At 45.5% G+C, this 19,360-nt stretch overlaps 1 protein-coding gene and 1 non-coding gene across 2 annotated transcripts in view; both read right to left on the bottom strand.

Moving 5' to 3' along the window:
* TBC1D22B (TBC1 domain family member 22B) overlaps positions 1-19,360 on the bottom strand; it is a 64,979-nt gene that overhangs the window by 24,756 nt on the left and 20,863 nt on the right. Inside the window, exons 4-8 of the mRNA XM_030870863.2 lie at positions 17,109-17,288; positions 16,503-16,573; positions 14,965-15,093; positions 13,643-13,708; positions 9,545-9,659 (exon numbers count right to left, since the gene is read on the bottom strand). Coding sequence (XP_030726723.1) covers positions 9,545-9,659; positions 13,643-13,708; positions 14,965-15,093; positions 16,503-16,573; positions 17,109-17,288 — 561 coding nt within the window. The remainder of the gene's footprint in view (positions 1-9,544; positions 9,660-13,642; positions 13,709-14,964; positions 15,094-16,502; positions 16,574-17,108; positions 17,289-19,360) is intronic.
* Positions 4,890-5,008, bottom strand: LOC115860871 (5S ribosomal RNA). The gene has a single exon (XR_004042563.1). It is a non-coding gene; the product is annotated as a 5S ribosomal RNA (ribosomal RNA).

Here is a 19,360-nt window from a genome sequence, read left to right as displayed (position 1 = left end):
AGTGAAAGGCAGGGATTTTCGTCCACTTTGTTTATGGTCGTATCCCCAGTGCCTAGAGCAGCGCCTGGCACGGTGTAGTTCCTCAATAAGTATTTGCTGAATGAGTGATGGAACTCCATCTCCATCCCTTACGAGAGAGAACTTTTGACTATCTCAGCATAGTAGCAGAATACTGTAATTCACTGCCCTCCAGTGGCCAAGCCCAGCAAAGCTGCACTATTTCCTGAATATCTAGCAACGTTATGAAATTTTCATTCTTTCATTCATCTAGACATGTATGGAATGCCTATTTTGGACACCAAAATAAAAGCACTGGGAATATAAATATGTTTAAAATAGTCTCTGGCCTCAAAGAACCATACAGTCTGGTGGGAGAGGGTAGGAGGGAAACACAATAATTGGTGTGGTAAAGTCCTACAAAGGGGAAACGCACAGGGTTATGGAAAGAGTACCACTGGGGTGGTGGGGGTAGGGAAGAAGTCTCAGGGCAGGCTTCCAGGAAGTAGGGGTGTCTTAAAGGATGCAAAAGGACTAGCCCAGGGGATAAAGAGGTGGTACAGGACAAGGCTTTAGATTAAAACTGTCAATTTTGGATTTCTGAGTTTAAGAGGTGAGGCAGGAGGTAGAGCACACAGGGCCTTGCACAAGCTAGAGAATCTGGACTTTTTTTTTTGGCTGTGCTGTGTGGCTTGCAGGATCTCAGTTCCCCGACCAGGGATTGAACCCGGGCCATGGCAGTGAAAGCCCAGAATCCTAACCACTAGGGCACCAGGGAACTCCTGAGAATGTGGACATTTTAACTGTAGGTGATAGGACGCTAATGAAGGGTTTTAAGCAAAGGAGCTGCACTGACAAGTCTGTGTTTAAATGGTGTGAAAGATGGGAAGAACGGGACAAAAACCAGAGATGGGAAAACACACTTGGCCATTTCAGCAATCCAGGGCTAAGCTAGGGTAGTCACAGGAGGAATAGAGGGGGAAGCAGATTCAAGAAATATTTAGGACATGAAATCATCAGAGCTCTGTAACTGATTGGATATGCAAGAATGAGAAAAAAGGGCTTCCCTGGTGACGCAGTGGTTGAGAGTCTGCCTGCTAATGCGGGGGACACGGGTTTGAGCCCTGGTCTGGGAGGATCCCACATGCCGCGGAGCAACTGGGCCCGTGAGCCACAACTACTGAGCCTGCGCGTCTGGAGCCTGTGCTCCGCAACAGGAGAGGCTGGGATAGTGAGAGGCCCGCGCACTGCAATGAGGAGTGGCTCCCGCTTGCCGCAACTAGAGAAAGCCCTTGCACAGAAACGAAGACCCAACACAGCAAAAATAAATTAATTAATTAATAAACTCCTACTCCCAACATCTCCTTTAAAAAAAAAAAGAATGAGAAAAAAGAATTACAAACAAGTCTTAGCATTTCTGACTTAAGTGACCGGAAATGCTGGCAACTGAGAGAAAAGGGTGGCTGGGTATGGAGAGGAGTTAGTCAAACACTGAGTCTGAGGAGCCTAGGGATAGCAAAGATTGTCACTATACATAAATAACTATAACCCACTCCTCCTTGGTGAAAGGACCCATAAGGGTACTGGCCACCTGGGATACAGACTGTGTTTTCCAGGCTCACTTGCAGATGGGAATGGCCATAAGACTAAGTTCAGACAAGAGAGATTCAAAACCAAGTGTCATGTACTTGGGAAGTGTCCTTCAACAGAAGGAGTATGCCTTTCTTCCTTTCCCCCTCCACACTGGCTGGAATATAGATGTGATGGCTAGAGCACAAGCAGCTATCTTGGATCATGAGTACAAAAACACACGCTGAGAATGGCAGGACGACAGAGAGAGGAGGCTGGATCCCTGATACCATGGAGCCCCAGACTACTTACCTCCTGACTTTTAATGTGAGAGAAGTAAGCTTTTCTCTCCTGCTTAAGGTATTGGTTCCCTGTCAGTGCAGACAAGCTAATCCTAACTGGTCATTTATGACATATCTAAGTGTAAATGTCACGCAGGGAACACGAGTCAGAGGTATGGGAAAGACTTCCCTTCTGGGAGTTCTACTGCTGTCATGCTTCTAAGTAAAACCTGAAATGAAAATCCTGCTGTACTACTTCATGCAGAGGAGAAGAGGGAGAGTTATTTGACAGTGTTTCATTTTGTAACGAAAGAAATCACCAGGCACCACTCTTCTTCTGAAAACAGGACATGTCATGAGCCCCACTTTTCTATACAATTTCCTCATTTGCATCACTTAAACAGTTGCTGTTACGCAGCTTAATTTGGTGATGGCCACATCATCGATTACATTTGACCTTAATATGTTCCAAGCTAGATCAATAATGTCATCTAAGTCCAAAAGGTTTTGGAGATGAGAGTCTAAAGGCATTCCACCATCTCAGGGGTCACAGTCCAGAGACTGTATCTCCCCAGGGGTGACCCTCCAGCATTGTCACCTCTGGACCCAGACATAGCTGGCTTATCCACAGAGGACCCACTTCTATGTGAGCAGCTGGTTTCAGCAGATAAACAGGCTACTGGGGGGCTAAGCCAGCTACAGAAAAATCCTCTAGCAACTCAGAGGAGAGTCACTGGTTCCCCCCGTTTTCAACTATTTTACAACAAACATGACACAAAGCATGAAGCCAGCTCAGGTACCAATTTATAAAAGTAATAAAGAAGAGACAGGGGAGGAGATAGGAGAGAGGCCAAACAGTGTTCTGGTGGCATGTGGATCCCACAGCTCTACTAGGACACATCCTCCATGCTACAGCTCAGTAAGATGGGGCGGTGGGCTAAGGCTGCCTGATGATACCTGCCTGGGATGATGAGGGCAACTGCCTGGCTTGTTCTATGGGTGAAGGATACCTGAGGCCTCCTGTGGTAGGGAGAGTCATATCAGAGAGGTCATGACAACACACCTCTCACAGTAGCTGCCTTACTAGGATATGGCACTATTAGAGAAGGGAAGAAAAGCAGCATTATTACTCAGACAAGAGAACTATTCTTGAAGGCCACAAACAATGTTGAATCTATGTTCAGGAAAGGCCTTGAGGCTGGAGGGAAGTCTGTATGCCTTGTTTCTTTGAAGCTTAATTTATACCCAGCAACCGATGAACAGACAAATAAAATGTGGTATATTCATACAATGGAATATTTATTTGACCATGAAAAGGAATGACCATTTTTATGAAATGTCCAGAAAAGGCAAATCCATAGAGACAGAGAGTAGATTAATGGTTGCCTAGGAACGGGGGGGGTGCAAGGGCTTGGGAGTGATGGCTAAGGGGTACAGGGTTTCTTTTTGGGCTGATGAAAATATTCTAAAATTGACTGTGCTGATGGTTACACAATTCTAAAAATATACTGAAAACCACTGAATTGTACACTTTAAATGGGTGAATTGTATGGTATATGAATGCCATCTCAACAAAGCTGCTATCAAAAAAAGAAAAAAATACCCCAACAAACTAATTTGTAAATTTACTGCACCTCCAATAAAAATTCAGAAGGGTTCCCTACATCCTGAATTTGGCAAGTTGATTCTAAAGTTGACCTGGAAGAAGAGCCAAGACAATTTTTACCAAAGGATGATGAAAGAGACTGGCCCTGAAATAATAATAAAACACACTACAAAGGTCAAAAATCCAAGCTGTTGGTACATGCATAGAAATGGAGATAAATGGAACAGAAATAAGTAAACCATATAAATAAAGAAATTTATATTATATTATGAAAAGGGATTTCACATGAGTGAAGAAAGGATGTACTATTTATAAATAGTGTTGAAAAAATGAACTATCCAGTTGGAACAGTAACTTTAAATCTCAGCCCCCACTGTACAGGAAAATAAATTACTAATGGAATTTAAAAAGCTAAATGTAAAATCAAAACCACAAACATATTAGAAGAACACATGGAAGAATATTCTTATAATATTGGGGTGGGGAAAGACTTCCTAAGCAATATACCGAACCTAAAAACCATAAAGGAGGAGGTATTTCCTTCATGTCCTTCTCACACTTTGCAATGACTTGTTTAATTTTTTGTGAGCCCCTTAACCCCTGCACTAGATGGGAGGCTCCGTAAGGGCAGGGCCCACATCTGTTATCTTAGTCACTCTATCCTCTGGCACATAGGAGGAGCTCAATAAATACCTGTCGAACGGACAGATTTGACCACATAAAAATTAGGAAGTGCTACATTAGGAGACACAATAAACAAATTTGAAAAGACAAATGATGGTCTGGGAGGGGAAAAAAAAGAATTAGCTTGAACTATATAAAATTCCCATGGAGGGATGCGGCAAAAATCGTTGAATATTAGCAATTTCATGTGGTTTGACCTAATATTTTTAACACATAGCAGATGAAAAATGAATATATCTAATCCGCACAAAGCTCTTACAAAACAAGACCAACAGTCCAATAGAAAAAACTGGATAGGACTTCCCTGGTGGTGCAATGGTTAAAACTCCGCCTGCCAATGCAGGGGACATGGGTTTGATTTGGTCTGGGAAGACCCCACATGCCACAGAGCGACTAAGCCCGTGCACCACAACTACTGAGCCTGCACTCTAGAGCCCACGAACTACAATTACTGAGCCCACGTGCCACAACTACCGAAGCCCACACGCCCTAGAGTCCAGGCATGGCAACTGCTGAGCCCATGTGCTGCAACTACTGAAGCCTGTGCACCTAGAACCCGTGCTCCTCAACAAGAGAAGCCACCGCAATGAGAAGCCCACACACCGCAACGAAGAGTAGCCCCCGATCGCCGCAACTAGAGAAAGCCCGCGTGCAGCAACAAAGACCCAACGAAGCCAAAAATAAATAAATAAATAAATAAAGTTATTTTTAAAAAAACGATAAAACTGGATAAAAGAATTTTTTTTCTTTTAAGCCTACAGCACCCGGTATTCCCAGGCGGTCTCCCATCCAGGTACTAACCAGGCCCAACCCTGCTTAGCTTCCGAGATCAGACGAGATCGGACACATTCAGGGTGGTATGGCCATAGATTGGATGAAAGATCTGAACAAGCAGATGACAAAAGAAACAAATGCTAATACACAAAAGAAAAGATAAACCACCTCACTGAAGAGCAAGTGGAAATAAAAATTGAAAGACAAACCATGGTTTATTTGCCAAATTGGTGAAACACAGTTAGACTAAAATACCCAGTTTTGTTAAGGATGTGAAGAGTGCACCCAAACATTAGTGGTTGGAGTATAAACTGCTGTAAACCTTTTCACAGTGTAATTTTGGAGTGGTACCTATTTGGCATGCTTTTAGGACTAGTAATTTCCGTTCTATGGGCTCTCTTTCAGGGAAACATGTATTTTAACACGAATGCATAAGAAAATATGTACAAGGATACTCATTGAAATGTTCTTTATAATAGCTAAAAATTGTAGATTATTTAAATGTCCTATTATAAAAGAATTGTTTACTATAGTAAAATTTGATGAAAGTAATTGCTGAAAGTGATGAGGTAGATCCATATGTCCAAATTTGGAAAGCTGGCCAGATATTTGTAAATGAAAACAAGCAAGATAGAGAAAAGTATGGATAAGTTTGATCCCAGTTTTCTGGATACAACAAAGAAAAATAATATATGCAGCTCTATCCGCACACAGGAAAAGGACTGGAAAAATACACACCAAGAGGTCAACAGTAGTTATCTCTGGTGATGGGGCGGGTAGCAGTGAGGTAATAAAAATTCTATATTGTTTTTAATAAATTTATTTAATTATTTGTTTATTTTTGGCTGCGTTGGGTCTTCGTTGCTGTGCGCGGGCTTTCTCTAGTTGCGGCGAGCGAGGGCTGCTCTTTGTTGTGGTGTGCGGGCTTCTCAGTGCAGTGGCTTCTCTTCGTTGCAGTGCACAGGCTCTAGGCACGCGGGCTTCAGTAATTGTGGCGTGCGGGTTCAGTAGTTGTGGCTCACGGGCTCTAGAGCGCAGGCTCAGTAGTTGTGGCACACAGGCTTAGCTGCTCCGCAGCATGTGGAATCTTCCCAGACCAGGGCTCGAACCCGTGTCCCCTGCATTGGCGGGTGGATTCTTAACCACTGCGCCACCGGGGAAGTCCTTGATTTTTTAAAATGAGTATGTACCTCTACTGTATTTTTTTTTTTTTTTTTTTAAGAAAAGGAGCAATAAGAAATGTGCTGCCTGCTTTGGAGCAGGGAATGGAGAAGAGGGAGCCACTAAGTTGAGATACCACCAATCTCTAAGTTGGTGCTACCTCTAAGTTGAGATACCACCAATTCTTATAAAAAGCACAAGTATTTAGGTCAAAGACCTAGGTTTGAGTTTGGGAAGCTCATTTAAAATAGATTGATACAGGGCTTCCCTGGTGGTGCAAGTGGTTGAGAGTCCGCCTGCTGATGCAGGGGACACGGGTTCGTGCCCCGGTCCGGGAAGATCCCACATGCTGCAGAGCGGCTAGGCCCGTGAGCCATGGCCGCTGAGCCTGCGCATCCAGAGCCTGTGCTCCGCAACGGGAGAGGCCACGACAGTGAGAGGCCTGCATACCACACACACACACACACACACACACACACACACACACACACACACACAAAAAAGGTTGATACATCTACCTTAAAGAGATATTGGGGGCTACTAAATGAAATCAGCAATGGTTTCACTGGTCAGCAAGTGAGACTGACAAACCAAACACCCAGATCAGAATGCAGTCATATCAAAAGACCTAGGTTTGAGTTTGGAAAGCTCATTTAAAATAAGGTTGATACATCTACCTTAAAGAGATATTGGGGGCTACTAAATGAAATCAGGTAAGTCAAAGTACTTTGCAAATGGTAAAGTGCTTTAAAAAATCAGGGTTATATTACTGGTTGGCCTGGCAAGTCCTAGTTTGAAAACTGGAAAAATAAGGGTTAAAGGTACAAACGCCTAAGGAAAAGAGACATGGATGGGAACTGATAGATTAAGAGAGACTTAAGAGACATATCAACCAATTAGTAGAATGTGTGGACCTGATTTGAACCCTGATTCAAACAAACTGTTAAATATATTTACGGGAATCAAGAAAATTTGAATAGTGTTATATATTAGATTATATTAAGGACCTATTATAACTTTTTAGATGTAATAATTGCATTACAGCTGTGAGTTTCTTTAATCATTATCTTCGAAAGGTACATATGGAAATATTTATGGATGAAATTATATGGTGCTTGACAGTGAGATTTGCTTACTCACAAAGATGAGTGGGTGAAGAATGGACAGAGTTATGAAGTTACATGACAGGTATATAAGGATTTATGGTATTATTTTTTCTACTTGTACATATGCTTGAAACTGAAAAGTTTTTGTAAAAAAAGAATGGGCCCCGCCTTCCTAGTTCTAGGAGGAGGTACCAAATACCCATCTGAAGTCTGCTGCAGAGGTGAAACTGAGTACAGCCTTGCCGAGAAAGGCTTCCTTGCTGAGGAGGGGCAGAGAAGCCCATGCTTCACTGTGTAAACGCTGTGGGTCAGCAATGGTTTCACTGGTCAGCAGGTGAGACTGACAAACCAAACACCCAGATCAGAATGCAGTCATATCTATCAAAGAAAGGCAGAGTGGACTTCCCTGGTGGTGCAGTGGTTAAGAATCTGCCTGCCAATGCAGGGGACACAGGTTTGAGCCCTGGTCTGGGAAGCTCCCACATGTCGCAGAGCAACTAAGCCCGTGCGCCACAACTACTGAGCCTGCGCTCTAGAGCCCTCGAACCACGACTACTGAGCCCATGAGCCACAACTACTGAAGCCCACAGGCCTAGAGCCCGTGCTCCGCCACAAGAGAAGCCACCACAATGAGAAGCCCACGCACCACAACGAAAAGTAGCCCCTGCTCATTGCAACTAGAAAAAGCCCGTGCACAGCAACAAAGACCCAATGCAGCCAAAAATAAATAAATAAATTTATTAAAAAACAAAAGAGAAAGGCACAGTGCTTGGTGCGGCTGATGGTAGCAATGGGATGGGCGCCTATAGAAGGTAAAGGAAAATTTGGTACAAAATATAAATGACAGCTAACAAGATAGTTAATATCCAATTAGAACTGCAGCTGCTGAGGATTTCCCTTAATTGACATAAAAACTGGCAATGCCAGCGTTCAGACCTCAAATGTAGATTAATGAATGGATTAATACCTTCCTAGGCTCATCCTTGAATACCATTTCAGAAAAGTACTACTGCAAGAATCAACCCCCAAATCCCAACAGACCAGCTGCACCACTCTTTAATAAAGTTAAACCACACAGAATTAAGGTGCCTCTGAAAACTGACCTATTGATGTGAGGGGAAAATGAAAGTTCTCCAGCAAAAGCTTTATTTATATGCTTTTGCTTAGGGTCACTGGACAGAGTGGACAAGAGTGTGACCTTCCACCCTTACTCCCAGTTCTGCCCTGGCTGCTGTCACTTAAGGGGAACAGGGAATGGCATCATTAGGTTGCCTTACGTTTTGAGTAATGAAAAATTAAAAAGGTTGCCACATGAAAGACCAAAACACCACGCCTTTGAGTCCCACCAGAAAACCTGAATGGGAAGGATCAAGTGAGACATTTCTTATGCCCTCCCCCTCCAAGGGGCTCCACTCCAGTCCCCTTCTCATTACCATCCTACCCCCTGCAATGGCTTTCTATGAAAAGAATAACCCACCGCCCTCAGAGTCTGAAGAAGAGGGTTCTGGTCCTAGCCCTGCCACTAATAAGGAGGCAGGGAATCTCACAATCCATCCGTGAAATGAGGGGAGTAGACGGATAGTTTTCTAAAATCCTTTTCAATGTTCTTGTTCCCACCTGAACTTCTCTTTGACTAAGAGAACAAAGCACCAGGCCACGACAGATAGGTTTTCCTATGAGTCTTGAAGCACAAGTGACTGAGGAAACCAAAAAAGTGGAGGATCCTCGATGCCTTTTAAGACTCTGCCTGATTTAGGCCTGGCCGGAGCAGGTGGCTGGAGCTGTAAGAAAACCTAACTGCTGCCGTGACAGCGAATCACTCTATTCAAAGTGACAAGAACCCAGTGGGGTAAGAGGTGAAGAAAGAGGAGGAGAAACCAAGGTCCCAGAGCTCTCCTTGGCCCATTCCATTACCTCCAGTGTGAGCTGGATTCTGGCACCTTTCCTGCTCTATACGTCCACATCCTGCTCCTAAGATACAGCATGTGAACTGAAGTGTGAAGGCCTAATGTATAATCTAAAATTCCAGCTTTCACAGATGAGGGCCTGCATTTGAGACGAGTTCAAAATAATCCAAAAGGAACCTCAGTCAAACCATCAAACCATCTGTTTATGGCAGAACATAAATATATCAATTTGGTCATTCTTTGGCAAAGGTCTTCTTAGGTGAGATCTGCGACCATCTCGAGAGAGAAATTCCTGGCTGCTGCTGCAGCTGCTGTTAAAAGAGGTTTAGCTGTGTATTCTAAAGCCACTATCTTTTTTTTCAGCAAGACGTGCCCACTGGCTGCACTCTTGGGAAAAACAAACAGACCACAGATAAGAAAGAGCAATAGCTTGTTCAACTTGGTACTCATGCTTCTTACCGACATATTCTGAGAGGAAGACGACAAAGAACGGAGTGACCAGGTCATTAATTCCTTGGACATACCCACTGGCAGGGTGTCGGATGGCCCAAATAAATAGAATTCTTTCAAAGATCTAGGAAAATGAGAAAAAAAGACAACATGATGTTAAATCACGGGGATACTCTCCCTCCCTCCATTTACCTACCTCACAATTTAACTCAGCGTTGCTACAGAATTTGTAGAAAAAATTTTAAAATATTGTGGACAAAGGCAGTCTACAAATATAAAGTTTCTAAGACACTAACTGTTTTTAAACAGGGGTAGGTGCTTCTTGCCCTTTCTCTTTTCAGTATTTAGCCAACGTGATATAAAATTGGGAAACGTAAAGGAGAGTGACACAAATGGCTTAGAAAAAGGTTTGCTGTGGATGTCATTAATTCAGGCCACCATGCTCATTTGTAGATGCTGTTTCTCTATTTCCAGGAGCAAGATATCAGAATATCTAAGTTCTGATACATTTTCTAAATCTCTTTCGGTCATTACAGGATTTAAAGAGGAAATGCCTTCTTTACCACACTCCACTTTCTCCCTGCTGAGACGGAAGGAGATCTAGATCTGGATTTAGTTCTAACCCAGCTTGACTAGGAACCAGTGACAGACTCTAAATGCAGGAAGTCATTTCACATATCAGGATGCAACCCAGACGTTTACTGGGGACAGGAAGTCAAATAAATCAAATCCTATGGACTCCTCCAGCCAGGAACTTGAGAACAGAGATGTCAGCCAGGGCCTCCATGGGGAAAGCCTCTGGGGTTAAGTACATTAGCCACAAGAGGCCAGAGGACTAGACTGGGGAGAAAGAAAAAATCTTTTTTTGGCCGCACTGCACAGCACGCAGGATCTTAATTCCCCAACCAGGGATCGAATCCGTGCCCCCTGAAGTAGAAGCACGGAGTCCTAACCACTGGACCACCAGGGATGTCCCTAAAAAGATCTTTATGGTCCTTTTACAGAGTCCGGCCCTGTCGCACTCTGTTACACTCCTCTCTGTTTTCACTATGCCCTTGGAGCTTTTCTCCTGTCTTCTCTCAGCTTGCTGACACTCATCCCCTGGCTCCATCCTGCTGACCACAACTCCTGGGCCCAATACATTCCTTAGACAGGCTTTGACTGGGCTGCCTCAGGTCTCTGAACCACACCAGAGGGATGACAGAGGTGGTAATGACTACATGTGGAGGGACAGGAGATTTGGGGCCTCCACAGCACCTGGCTCTGCAGAGCCCAGAGTCAGTCAGCTCTGCAGGCAAATTGAAGAGGCCCTCTCGGAGGTCAGGTGCAAGGGAAAAAAAACCTCCCATGGGGAAAAGTAAAAAGGAAGTGGTCGTATGGTTTTGGAGTTGGTTAGCCAGTGTAGGAGAGACGTGGAGAATCTAGACACAATAAAGGATGTTTCCCAGCCCTTGTGTTGAGTCTGCCTTCCAGCTGGCAGAGACAGCCAAGAAATACTCCCACCGTCAACACCCCTGCCCTCGCAGGCAGTGAGAGCAAAGCCCAGCCTGGAAGGAGTTGGCCTCTGCCTCCACTAGATGGGCCCACTTGCTCCCCGGGGCTGAGCAAAGGGTGCGGCGTCCTCATTTGTGTTAGGCCCAACACTCCAATGGGACCCCTCTTACATTCCTTGCTGCTAAATACCCTCCTCCCTCCCTTGAAACTGTGGCTCAAGCTAGACCCACCAGGAAGATCTCAAGAGTTCCCTGCTCCACTCTGTCTCCTCACACCTCCTGTGGCCTGTGTCTGTCTGGATGTCTCTGTTAAAAGCTCTTCCAGATCAATCCTTCTGAAGGACTTATCACGGCTTCTACTTCACACTATCAGCTCCTTGTGAATACACAAATCCCTGGTGACTGGCTTAAACAATGGCCAAGCGCAGGGAAGCTAGCCATTCAGAATCAGGAGACCTGCAATAATCCCTCTCTAGTAAGGATGGGACAGTGCAGACACTGTACTCACACTGTACGAGTGAAAATGCCAAAGAGATGGAAATAGATGAGCACCAAGCCTGGTTACCAGGGGAGACCATGGAATCTTCCCTACAGAAAGCCTGGGACAATCTTGTCTACCTCTGAGACACCTCTTCTACTAGTGTGGGTAATTCTCACTTACTATAGTCAATTCTCAAGTATCTTTAGGTTTATAAAACGAGTTTTTCAATACTCAATGTTACTTAATTTATTCTGTTTATGATAACTACAGTCTGCTAGATGGAAAGGTGAGTCAAGAAAAATTGGGAAGACTACAGTTTGAATTTCTTTCTCTGTAGGCAGGTTCCACTACTAGGAGAAGCCTTTTAAATAAACTACTTTCCCTCTCTCCAAATTTAAAGTAACCATGCACAGGCAAGAGAGAAGAATCGGAACATCTTCAAGTTAAAATGAGGAATAAGCAGGGCTGAGCCATGGGAAACTGAACGGGAGACACAAAGGGATCCCGGGCGGCTTTCAGCTTCCTTTGAGCTGACTCTTACAGGTAAAATAATGGTGTCACCCTCAAAATCTTCTTTATGCTAGTGGTAAGTTATGAGGGATCCCATCAGTAGACACATCTATATTTAAACGGAATTATGAGTATAATCTAAAGTCAAACAGAAATTATTTTGAGCATTTTTTATCACGTTTTCTCTATTATGAGGATGAGTGAAAATATAATTCAAAGAGCACTTACATCCAGTATCCTAGCTACTATGAAGCTGCAAAGGAAATCCCTAATCTTCAGGAGTTTATATCAATACTTACTGCTTGGTCAAAAGATTAACAGTCCCACTGAAACCTTTCATGTGCTTTGCCAACTTGTTAGGTCTCAACATATCACTACTAATTGACTTCTGGGTAGGTATCCGAAAGAATTTAAAACAGGGACTCAGATATTTGCACACCCACGTTCACAGCAGCATTACTCACAATACCCCAAAGGTGGAAGCAACTCAAGTGTCCACTGACAGATGGCAGATCAACAATACGTCTTATACAAATATAATGGAATATCATTCAGTCTTAAAAAGGAAGGAAGGGGGGCTTCCCTGGTGGCGCAGTGGTTGAGAGTCCGCCTGTCGATGCAGGGGACACGGGTTCGTGCCCCGGTCCGGGAAGGTCCCACATGCCGCGGAGCGGCTGGGCCCGTGAGCCATGGCCGCTGAGTCTGCGCGTCCGGAACCTGTGCTCCGCAAGGGGAGAGGCCACAACAGTGTGAGGCCCGCATACCACCAAAAAAAAAAAAAAAAAAAAAGGAAGGAAGGGGACTTCCCTGGTGGTCCAGTGGTTAAGACTCTGTGCTTCCTATGCTGGGGGCACAGGTTCAATCCCTGGTTGGGGAACTAGGATCCCACATGCTGCGCGGTGCGGTCAAGAAAATAAATAAATAAAAATAAAAAGGAAGGAAATTCTGACACATGCTACAACATGGATGAACCTTGAAGATATTATGCTAAGTGAAACAAGCCAGTCACAAAAGGACAAATACTGTATGATCCCACTTATTTGAGGTACCTGGAATAGTCAAATTCATAGACACAGAAAGTAGAATGACAGTTGCTGGGGGATGGAAAGTTATTGTTTCATGTGTATAGAGCTTCAGTTTGGGAAGATGAAAAAAAGTTGTAGAGATGGATTGTGGTAATGGTTGAACAACAATATGAATGTACTTAATGTCACTGAACTGTACACTTAAAAATGGTTAAAATGGTAAATTTTGTTACGTATGTTTTCTACACACACACACATACACACCACTACCAGCTAGGTAAAGCAGAGCAAACACAGGACAAGGAATTCTAGGGTGTAGTTTCTGTCTTCATTCTGTCACCAGGTAGACTCAAGATGCTAGGCAAGTCCCTTAGCCTCTCAAAGTGCTACTCAGCCCACAGGTTTGTTATGAGGATTGAATGAGAATGCATAAGAAAGTGCTCTGAAAGGACCAAAGCTCCTTTGGGAACACAAGGTACGATCACGATTAGCCTTAAACCTGCCCAAGCCTAGAGGGAGGGCTAGGCACACATCCACACAGACGGTGCCACAGAAGAATGGGGGGAGGAGGACTGAGAATGTTGAGCACTTCCCTCACCTCCTGTACAAGTGGTTGCTGGAACAATGGAATGAGAGGATTCGTCCTTGGAATGTCGATGTGAATCTGAAAAAGAGAAGCCGTATCCAAAAACACAAATGCCAGTTTGTTCTTTTGAGAAGTTATTTTCTTAGGAACCGGAAATCAAGGGAGTAAGAGTGAGAGCACAATTTACCTTTAGAAAGAATTGACTGACATACAAAAATAGTCTAGTTAAACCTACCTACCTGTGCATCTGGAATACATTCCCATGACAGCAATAGCTTTTTGAACAGTGAGGAAACCTTCCCAAATAAACCACTTACACCAAACAGCAATAGGCTTCACAACTTAAGAGAATCACCCGCTTTTTTCCTATTGTCTGGAATCTGTTTTACTCTGGGCTGGTACTTATTTAACAGGTATGATCAAAATGTGTACGTCTCTTTCAGATTCTTACTCAACAGTTCCCAAGAAGTAAAAGAGCTCTGAAAGCTGCAAAAACATGCCAGGATAGAGAACTAGACGGAGCTGGCCTTTAATAACTGGCACTGAAAGTTCTGACTTCTGTTACCAAAGAAGTCATGATGATTGGTTTTGGCTTCGGGATTTCCCAAATGTCTAACAATCCTAAGGACTGTGTCAATAGCCGCAGAGGCTACTTCAATTCTTGGAGCTTGTTGTAGACAGTTGCCTCCCCCAGTATTTTCCCCTCTGCAACCACGAGACTCCCCTTCACACCCTCCACCTTTCTGCAGGCTGTGGGGACCACTATGCGCAACGATAGAACACTCCCTGCTAAGGCTGCTGAGGGCTATGGCTCCTGCAGACAGACAAACACGGTTGCTAAAGAGGCACTGCAGCTGCCAGAAGGACACACTGATGTCACAGTCCAGAGGGATGGACCACAGAGTGAACTCATCTTTCAGCTTGTGTCCCATAACCCTTACTACTCTCTGTGTGGTCTGTGGACCAGCAGCAGGTGGCATCACCTGGGAGCTCATTAGAAGTGAAGGTCTCACCCCAGGCCTCCTGAATTAGAATCTGCATTTTACCATAATCCCTAGTTGGGATTTTATCATAATCCTAGATGATGTGTACGCACATTAAAGTCAGAGAAGCACTGCCACTGACCAGGACCCCCCAGAATCTATCTATTTAAAATGGCTAAGATAAGAGCTACTGAATTAGAAAGAGGGGAAGTAGTTCTGGGAATAAATTTAATTCCTAAACAGCACACTGTAGCCTGAAGACTTGGAAAACTCGCACCCCAAGAGCACTTCCAGGAGCCACACCTTAAGATTATGACTAGTGAGCAAAAGGGCAGCAGGCGATGACTGTACCTGTCTGTAGGTATCCTGGTGATGTTCCTCATTTCGAGAGTCATAATACTGTTCAATGAAGCCAAAATACTCCTCCCGCTTCCGCTGCAAGGTCAACTTCCTCCTCTCGGTGTTTGCTGGGAGATAGCCCTGTAGACAGGACTGCTAGTCAGATGGGGACAGGCACTGGTTGGATGAATCCTTACATTTTATTTTAGCCTGAGCAGTGGCTTAGAAACTATCAAAGGAACCGAAAGAAAGCTGCCAAGACACAAGCGTAAATCCCATCTTGGTTCTGGCCACCCAGTGTTTGCCCTCTCCTCATTCAATGAGATGCACATGTGGGCAGATGAAGCACGGCCAGCCAGGGTTATTTACCCCTGCACCCCCTGCACTGTGCTAGGAGCGGGTACTACTGGAGCACTGCGGAGCTCCGGAGCTGGCAACAGTAGAGAAGCGAATGTAGGTCAGTAGGAGGGAACTGGACCCGAGTCAGGACCTCCTGGGGCTGCGTGTGCACGAGGCAAACCTTCCCAGGGTCACGGGGAGGTGGCCACCTCTGTGGCATATCTCAGTGGTGTGCCACGTGAGTCGGTGCCGTTTACACATTCTTTTCTACGGTAACATTCAGAATTACCAGCTTAGGAACCTGAATGGAATCTGTGACACAGCAGCTGCAACGTCCAGACACAGAACTGCTGGCAGCAGCCCCCCTCCTGGCCCCAGCTCCAGGCCAACTTACATTATTATCCCTGGTCTAGATCCCACTCTCAATTCTTACATCTCCTGTTCCCCTTCCATTCTCACCACATCTACTTCTAATAGCATTCAAACTTAGAAGAAGCTGGGGCAATGATTACACGGCTGCAAGACTGGGGGTGGGGGCAGTCAGGAGAGAGCCATCCTCTTGCAGGCAGCTAAGGGATACATTCCATAGCGAGCGAGCGAGCAAGCGCCTGGAGAGCAGGGGCTGTGCCGTCTCCACTTCCCTATATCCTCACAGCACCTGGCACCATGCCTGGTGAACAGCAGGCCCTCAGTAAATCCTTATAGGATTTATTGAACGAATGAATGAATTTTACAGGCTCAGGAAATCAAAGTGTTCGTATCACAGTGACAGGCACAGTGCTCCGTTACTTAGTGAAAGTGGGACTAGTGCAGGCTTCTGAGGGAGGCCCGTTTATCAACTCTTCACAGTTGCAAAGTGGGTTTCAACCACCTTGGTTATTCCTACTGAAAAAGGAGGGAAGCCCAGGGAATGTGGGAGCCTGTTCAAACAAGTACTGGCTCACCCAGCCTCACTGTATTCTTCCTCCTTGGTGCTGAGAAGGCGAGATCAGGACTATAGGCACAAACGTGTGCTCTTCTACATGTGTGGGAATAAACTCTCAAGAATGTGTTTCTTTATGCAAAGCAATAGGACTACGGTCCCACAGGTCTGTCACATCCGGTAGGACTAGAGAAGTCTACGGTGCAAGACTTATGTGACCAGACTAACCTCAGCAGGTAAGAAGGGCTGTGTGAGGCTCACGCTTCTCTACACAGTGGGTAGAACTCACCGACAGGAGTCTCCAGGTTACAGGCCGAACCTCCCTGGGAACCCCTGGCCAGCTACACTTCCTCAGTTCATCTGCAAATAGATAAAGGCTTTGTTGGATTTAGCCCTTCCCACAGATGCCCTAAGACAAGCCTCAGCCAGCGCTGCCTGGTGCCTCCCACCGTTCCAGTAGGACGATTGCCATCGCCACCGCCACCACTGCTGCTGCCACCACCGCCAACAGCTACCGACAAGCACAGGGAAAAAGCCCAAAACACAGCCCTGAGCAGCAAAGTGCTCTGCAGCAGTGATCCAGTCAGCTCAGAGATTAGAGTTACAGGGGAAGAGAAAGGCCAGTAGGTGTGGATTTCAGTAAGAATCACCTGGAGGTAGGGGAGACCAAAGCCAGAATAGCTACAGGCCACAGAATCCAGTCCCACCTAATTTGGTCCCTAGTTCCTAGTAACATATTTCTGACTTAATACCTGCATGTCACTTCAATGGGCACCAGATCAGGAGATGCTGGAAAAGTAAAAGAAGGAAGAATAAAGAGCAATAGCTTCCAGGTCTCTGAGAATTCCAGTCACCGAGAGGTCCTAGCTTTGGCCCAGGGCTCACGGGGACTCACCTAAGTCGGTGTTGTGGCTGGAGAGAAGCTGACGGAATTTTTCTAGGCGGGTTTTCTCCCGGACAGTCATCGGGGGTGCCCCAGAAGCGTTCTGGTCCGAGATCCGGGCAACAAGGGGGATGATGGGTCGGAGAGGGAGTGACTGCTGTTTGTGGAGTGGGTTCCTCAGGCATGTATCACCTGAGATAATTTGAAAGAGAAAGAGAACAAGCTGTGTGAAGAGCACAGATTCTGAGAAACCTTAAACCTGACTGTTGAGCACTGGTCTCCTCCACCAGAGCTGCGGCTTCATGGTTTGTGCGCTGCCTGAAGGTGCTCGGTGTGGAGCGGCCAGGGGATGGAAACCCAGCTGCGCTCCATTCATCCGCCCAGAGGAAGGGCTGCGTTTTTATCATACATACCAAGGCACCTTATGTGCAAACAGAGACTCCAGCTGCGGTAGCAAATTTGACAACATTTTTTTGTGACTTCAGAGGAAAATCAATTGTTTTCTTTCTACCCCAACCTGGAACTTTTCTTGGTGCCTAATTGCAAGTTTTGGGGCAACGCAGTCAAAGGCAGTGCTTGCCTTCCTTTTCCACGTCACAGAGCACAGAGAAAATGACACTGTAAAGCACACCGCCATGAAAGGAGGTGGCTGCTCTCCCGAAGCCCCAGCCCTAGCCAGCTGCCCCAAGGGCTGAGGGGATCAATACCTCTGGCACAACTCTCACCTGTTCTTGGCCCACTAGTTGTGCTCTGCACACAGGTGAGAGGCTCTGGCCTAAGGCAGGTTCCTCTGCGCTCGCATATTTCTCACCAGCCAATCACATTTCTCTAATTGAAATGACAGGAACACAGACTCAAGCTGAACTCTGTGTCCAGTTCTAGACACTTCTAAACTAGATGGTAGGTAGGAGAAATGAGCAGTATAGGACTAACATTTATTGAATGCTTATTAAGGCATTATGCTCGTCACAGTTACATATGACCTCTCATCTGATGCTTACAACATACGGTAGGAATTTATCGCTATTTTAGAGATTAGGAAACTGTAGCTCAGAGAGGTGAAGTAATTTGCAAGAGAGAGCTGAGATACCACCTTAGGTCTGCCTGATTCCAAAACCCTTATTTATTTTACTACCCCAAATGAAACTCAGTTTTAAATTCTGATTGTCCTTTCATGACTGTTTCATATTCTTTACATATTAGGGCCTTAAAAAGTAGTAGTCACAACAAGAATAAAACAGTGAATACTCATCAACCAGCATGACAAGAAGGTTTACAGGAACAAGCGCCACGGAGTACTTGGCTTGGATGCCTAGTATAACACGGGGCCTAGGAAACGCAGACCACACGCTGCAGAGCTCAGACCAGCGCGCACTTTCGGAATCAGTGACTGACAGACACAGATGCTCCCAGGAGGGAACCTCGTAACAGGAATGGTCTGGGCAGTCCTGGCTGCACAAGGGCAGCTCATTAGGGATGGTGGTGGGGCCTTCCCTCACACTGGGACCCCGTGGAGACCCTCAATCATGTGTGAAGACACTGCCACAGCCTGTAGCTGTGGCCACCCTGTCAGTGGACACTGAATGCCTGTCCTGGGCACGTCATTGAAGGTTCAAGCTGGGGCCCGAATCAGCCACGGAAAGTGACTATGGAATGATTTTAAAGGCCTTTCAGCCTAATTTCCTGACCACAACCTTAGTCTGAAACTGTAAAAGAAGTTCTCTTAGAACATGAGCCAGGACACGCGCCAGGGCTCTGGCATTCTACTTTCTTTTCATCCTTTACCAGTCAGCTGTTTGAACTTTCACTAGCTTGAGGGTACTTCCCCCTCCAGCTCAGAATAACTGGCTTCCATAAAACCCTTCAGGGCAACATTAAATACAGCAATGGATATTTAAAAGAGTACACCGGGCATCCCCAAACATCTGATAAAGCCACCATCATCTCAACCAGTTACTGCTGCCAGTTTCCTGAAAAGAAAGGGTATCTCCTCCCGCCCCACCCAACCTGGTGGGCAGGGAGCCGTGACACAGGGACTCCGTCCCTCAGGAACAGGAAAAAGACAACCTATGCTAGTGCTGTTCCCCACAGCTGAGGAAGTCAACCAACAGTGCCAAACATTTGTGAAATTCGGCCACTAACAACTGTAACTACATATAGTCAATAGTCTTCAACCTGAGCAGGCCTAAAGCAATGTGAAGCAACCAAACCACAGAAGTTTTGGACCCCACCACAGGTAAAGGAAGAAGAGAATGGCAGGCAAC

This window comes from Globicephala melas, chromosome 11 (assembly GCF_963455315.2).
Source record: "Globicephala melas chromosome 11, mGloMel1.2, whole genome shotgun sequence".
NCBI lineage: Eukaryota > Metazoa > Chordata > Mammalia > Artiodactyla > Delphinidae > Globicephala > Globicephala melas.
This window is presented reverse-complemented; position numbering and strand designations above follow the sequence as displayed.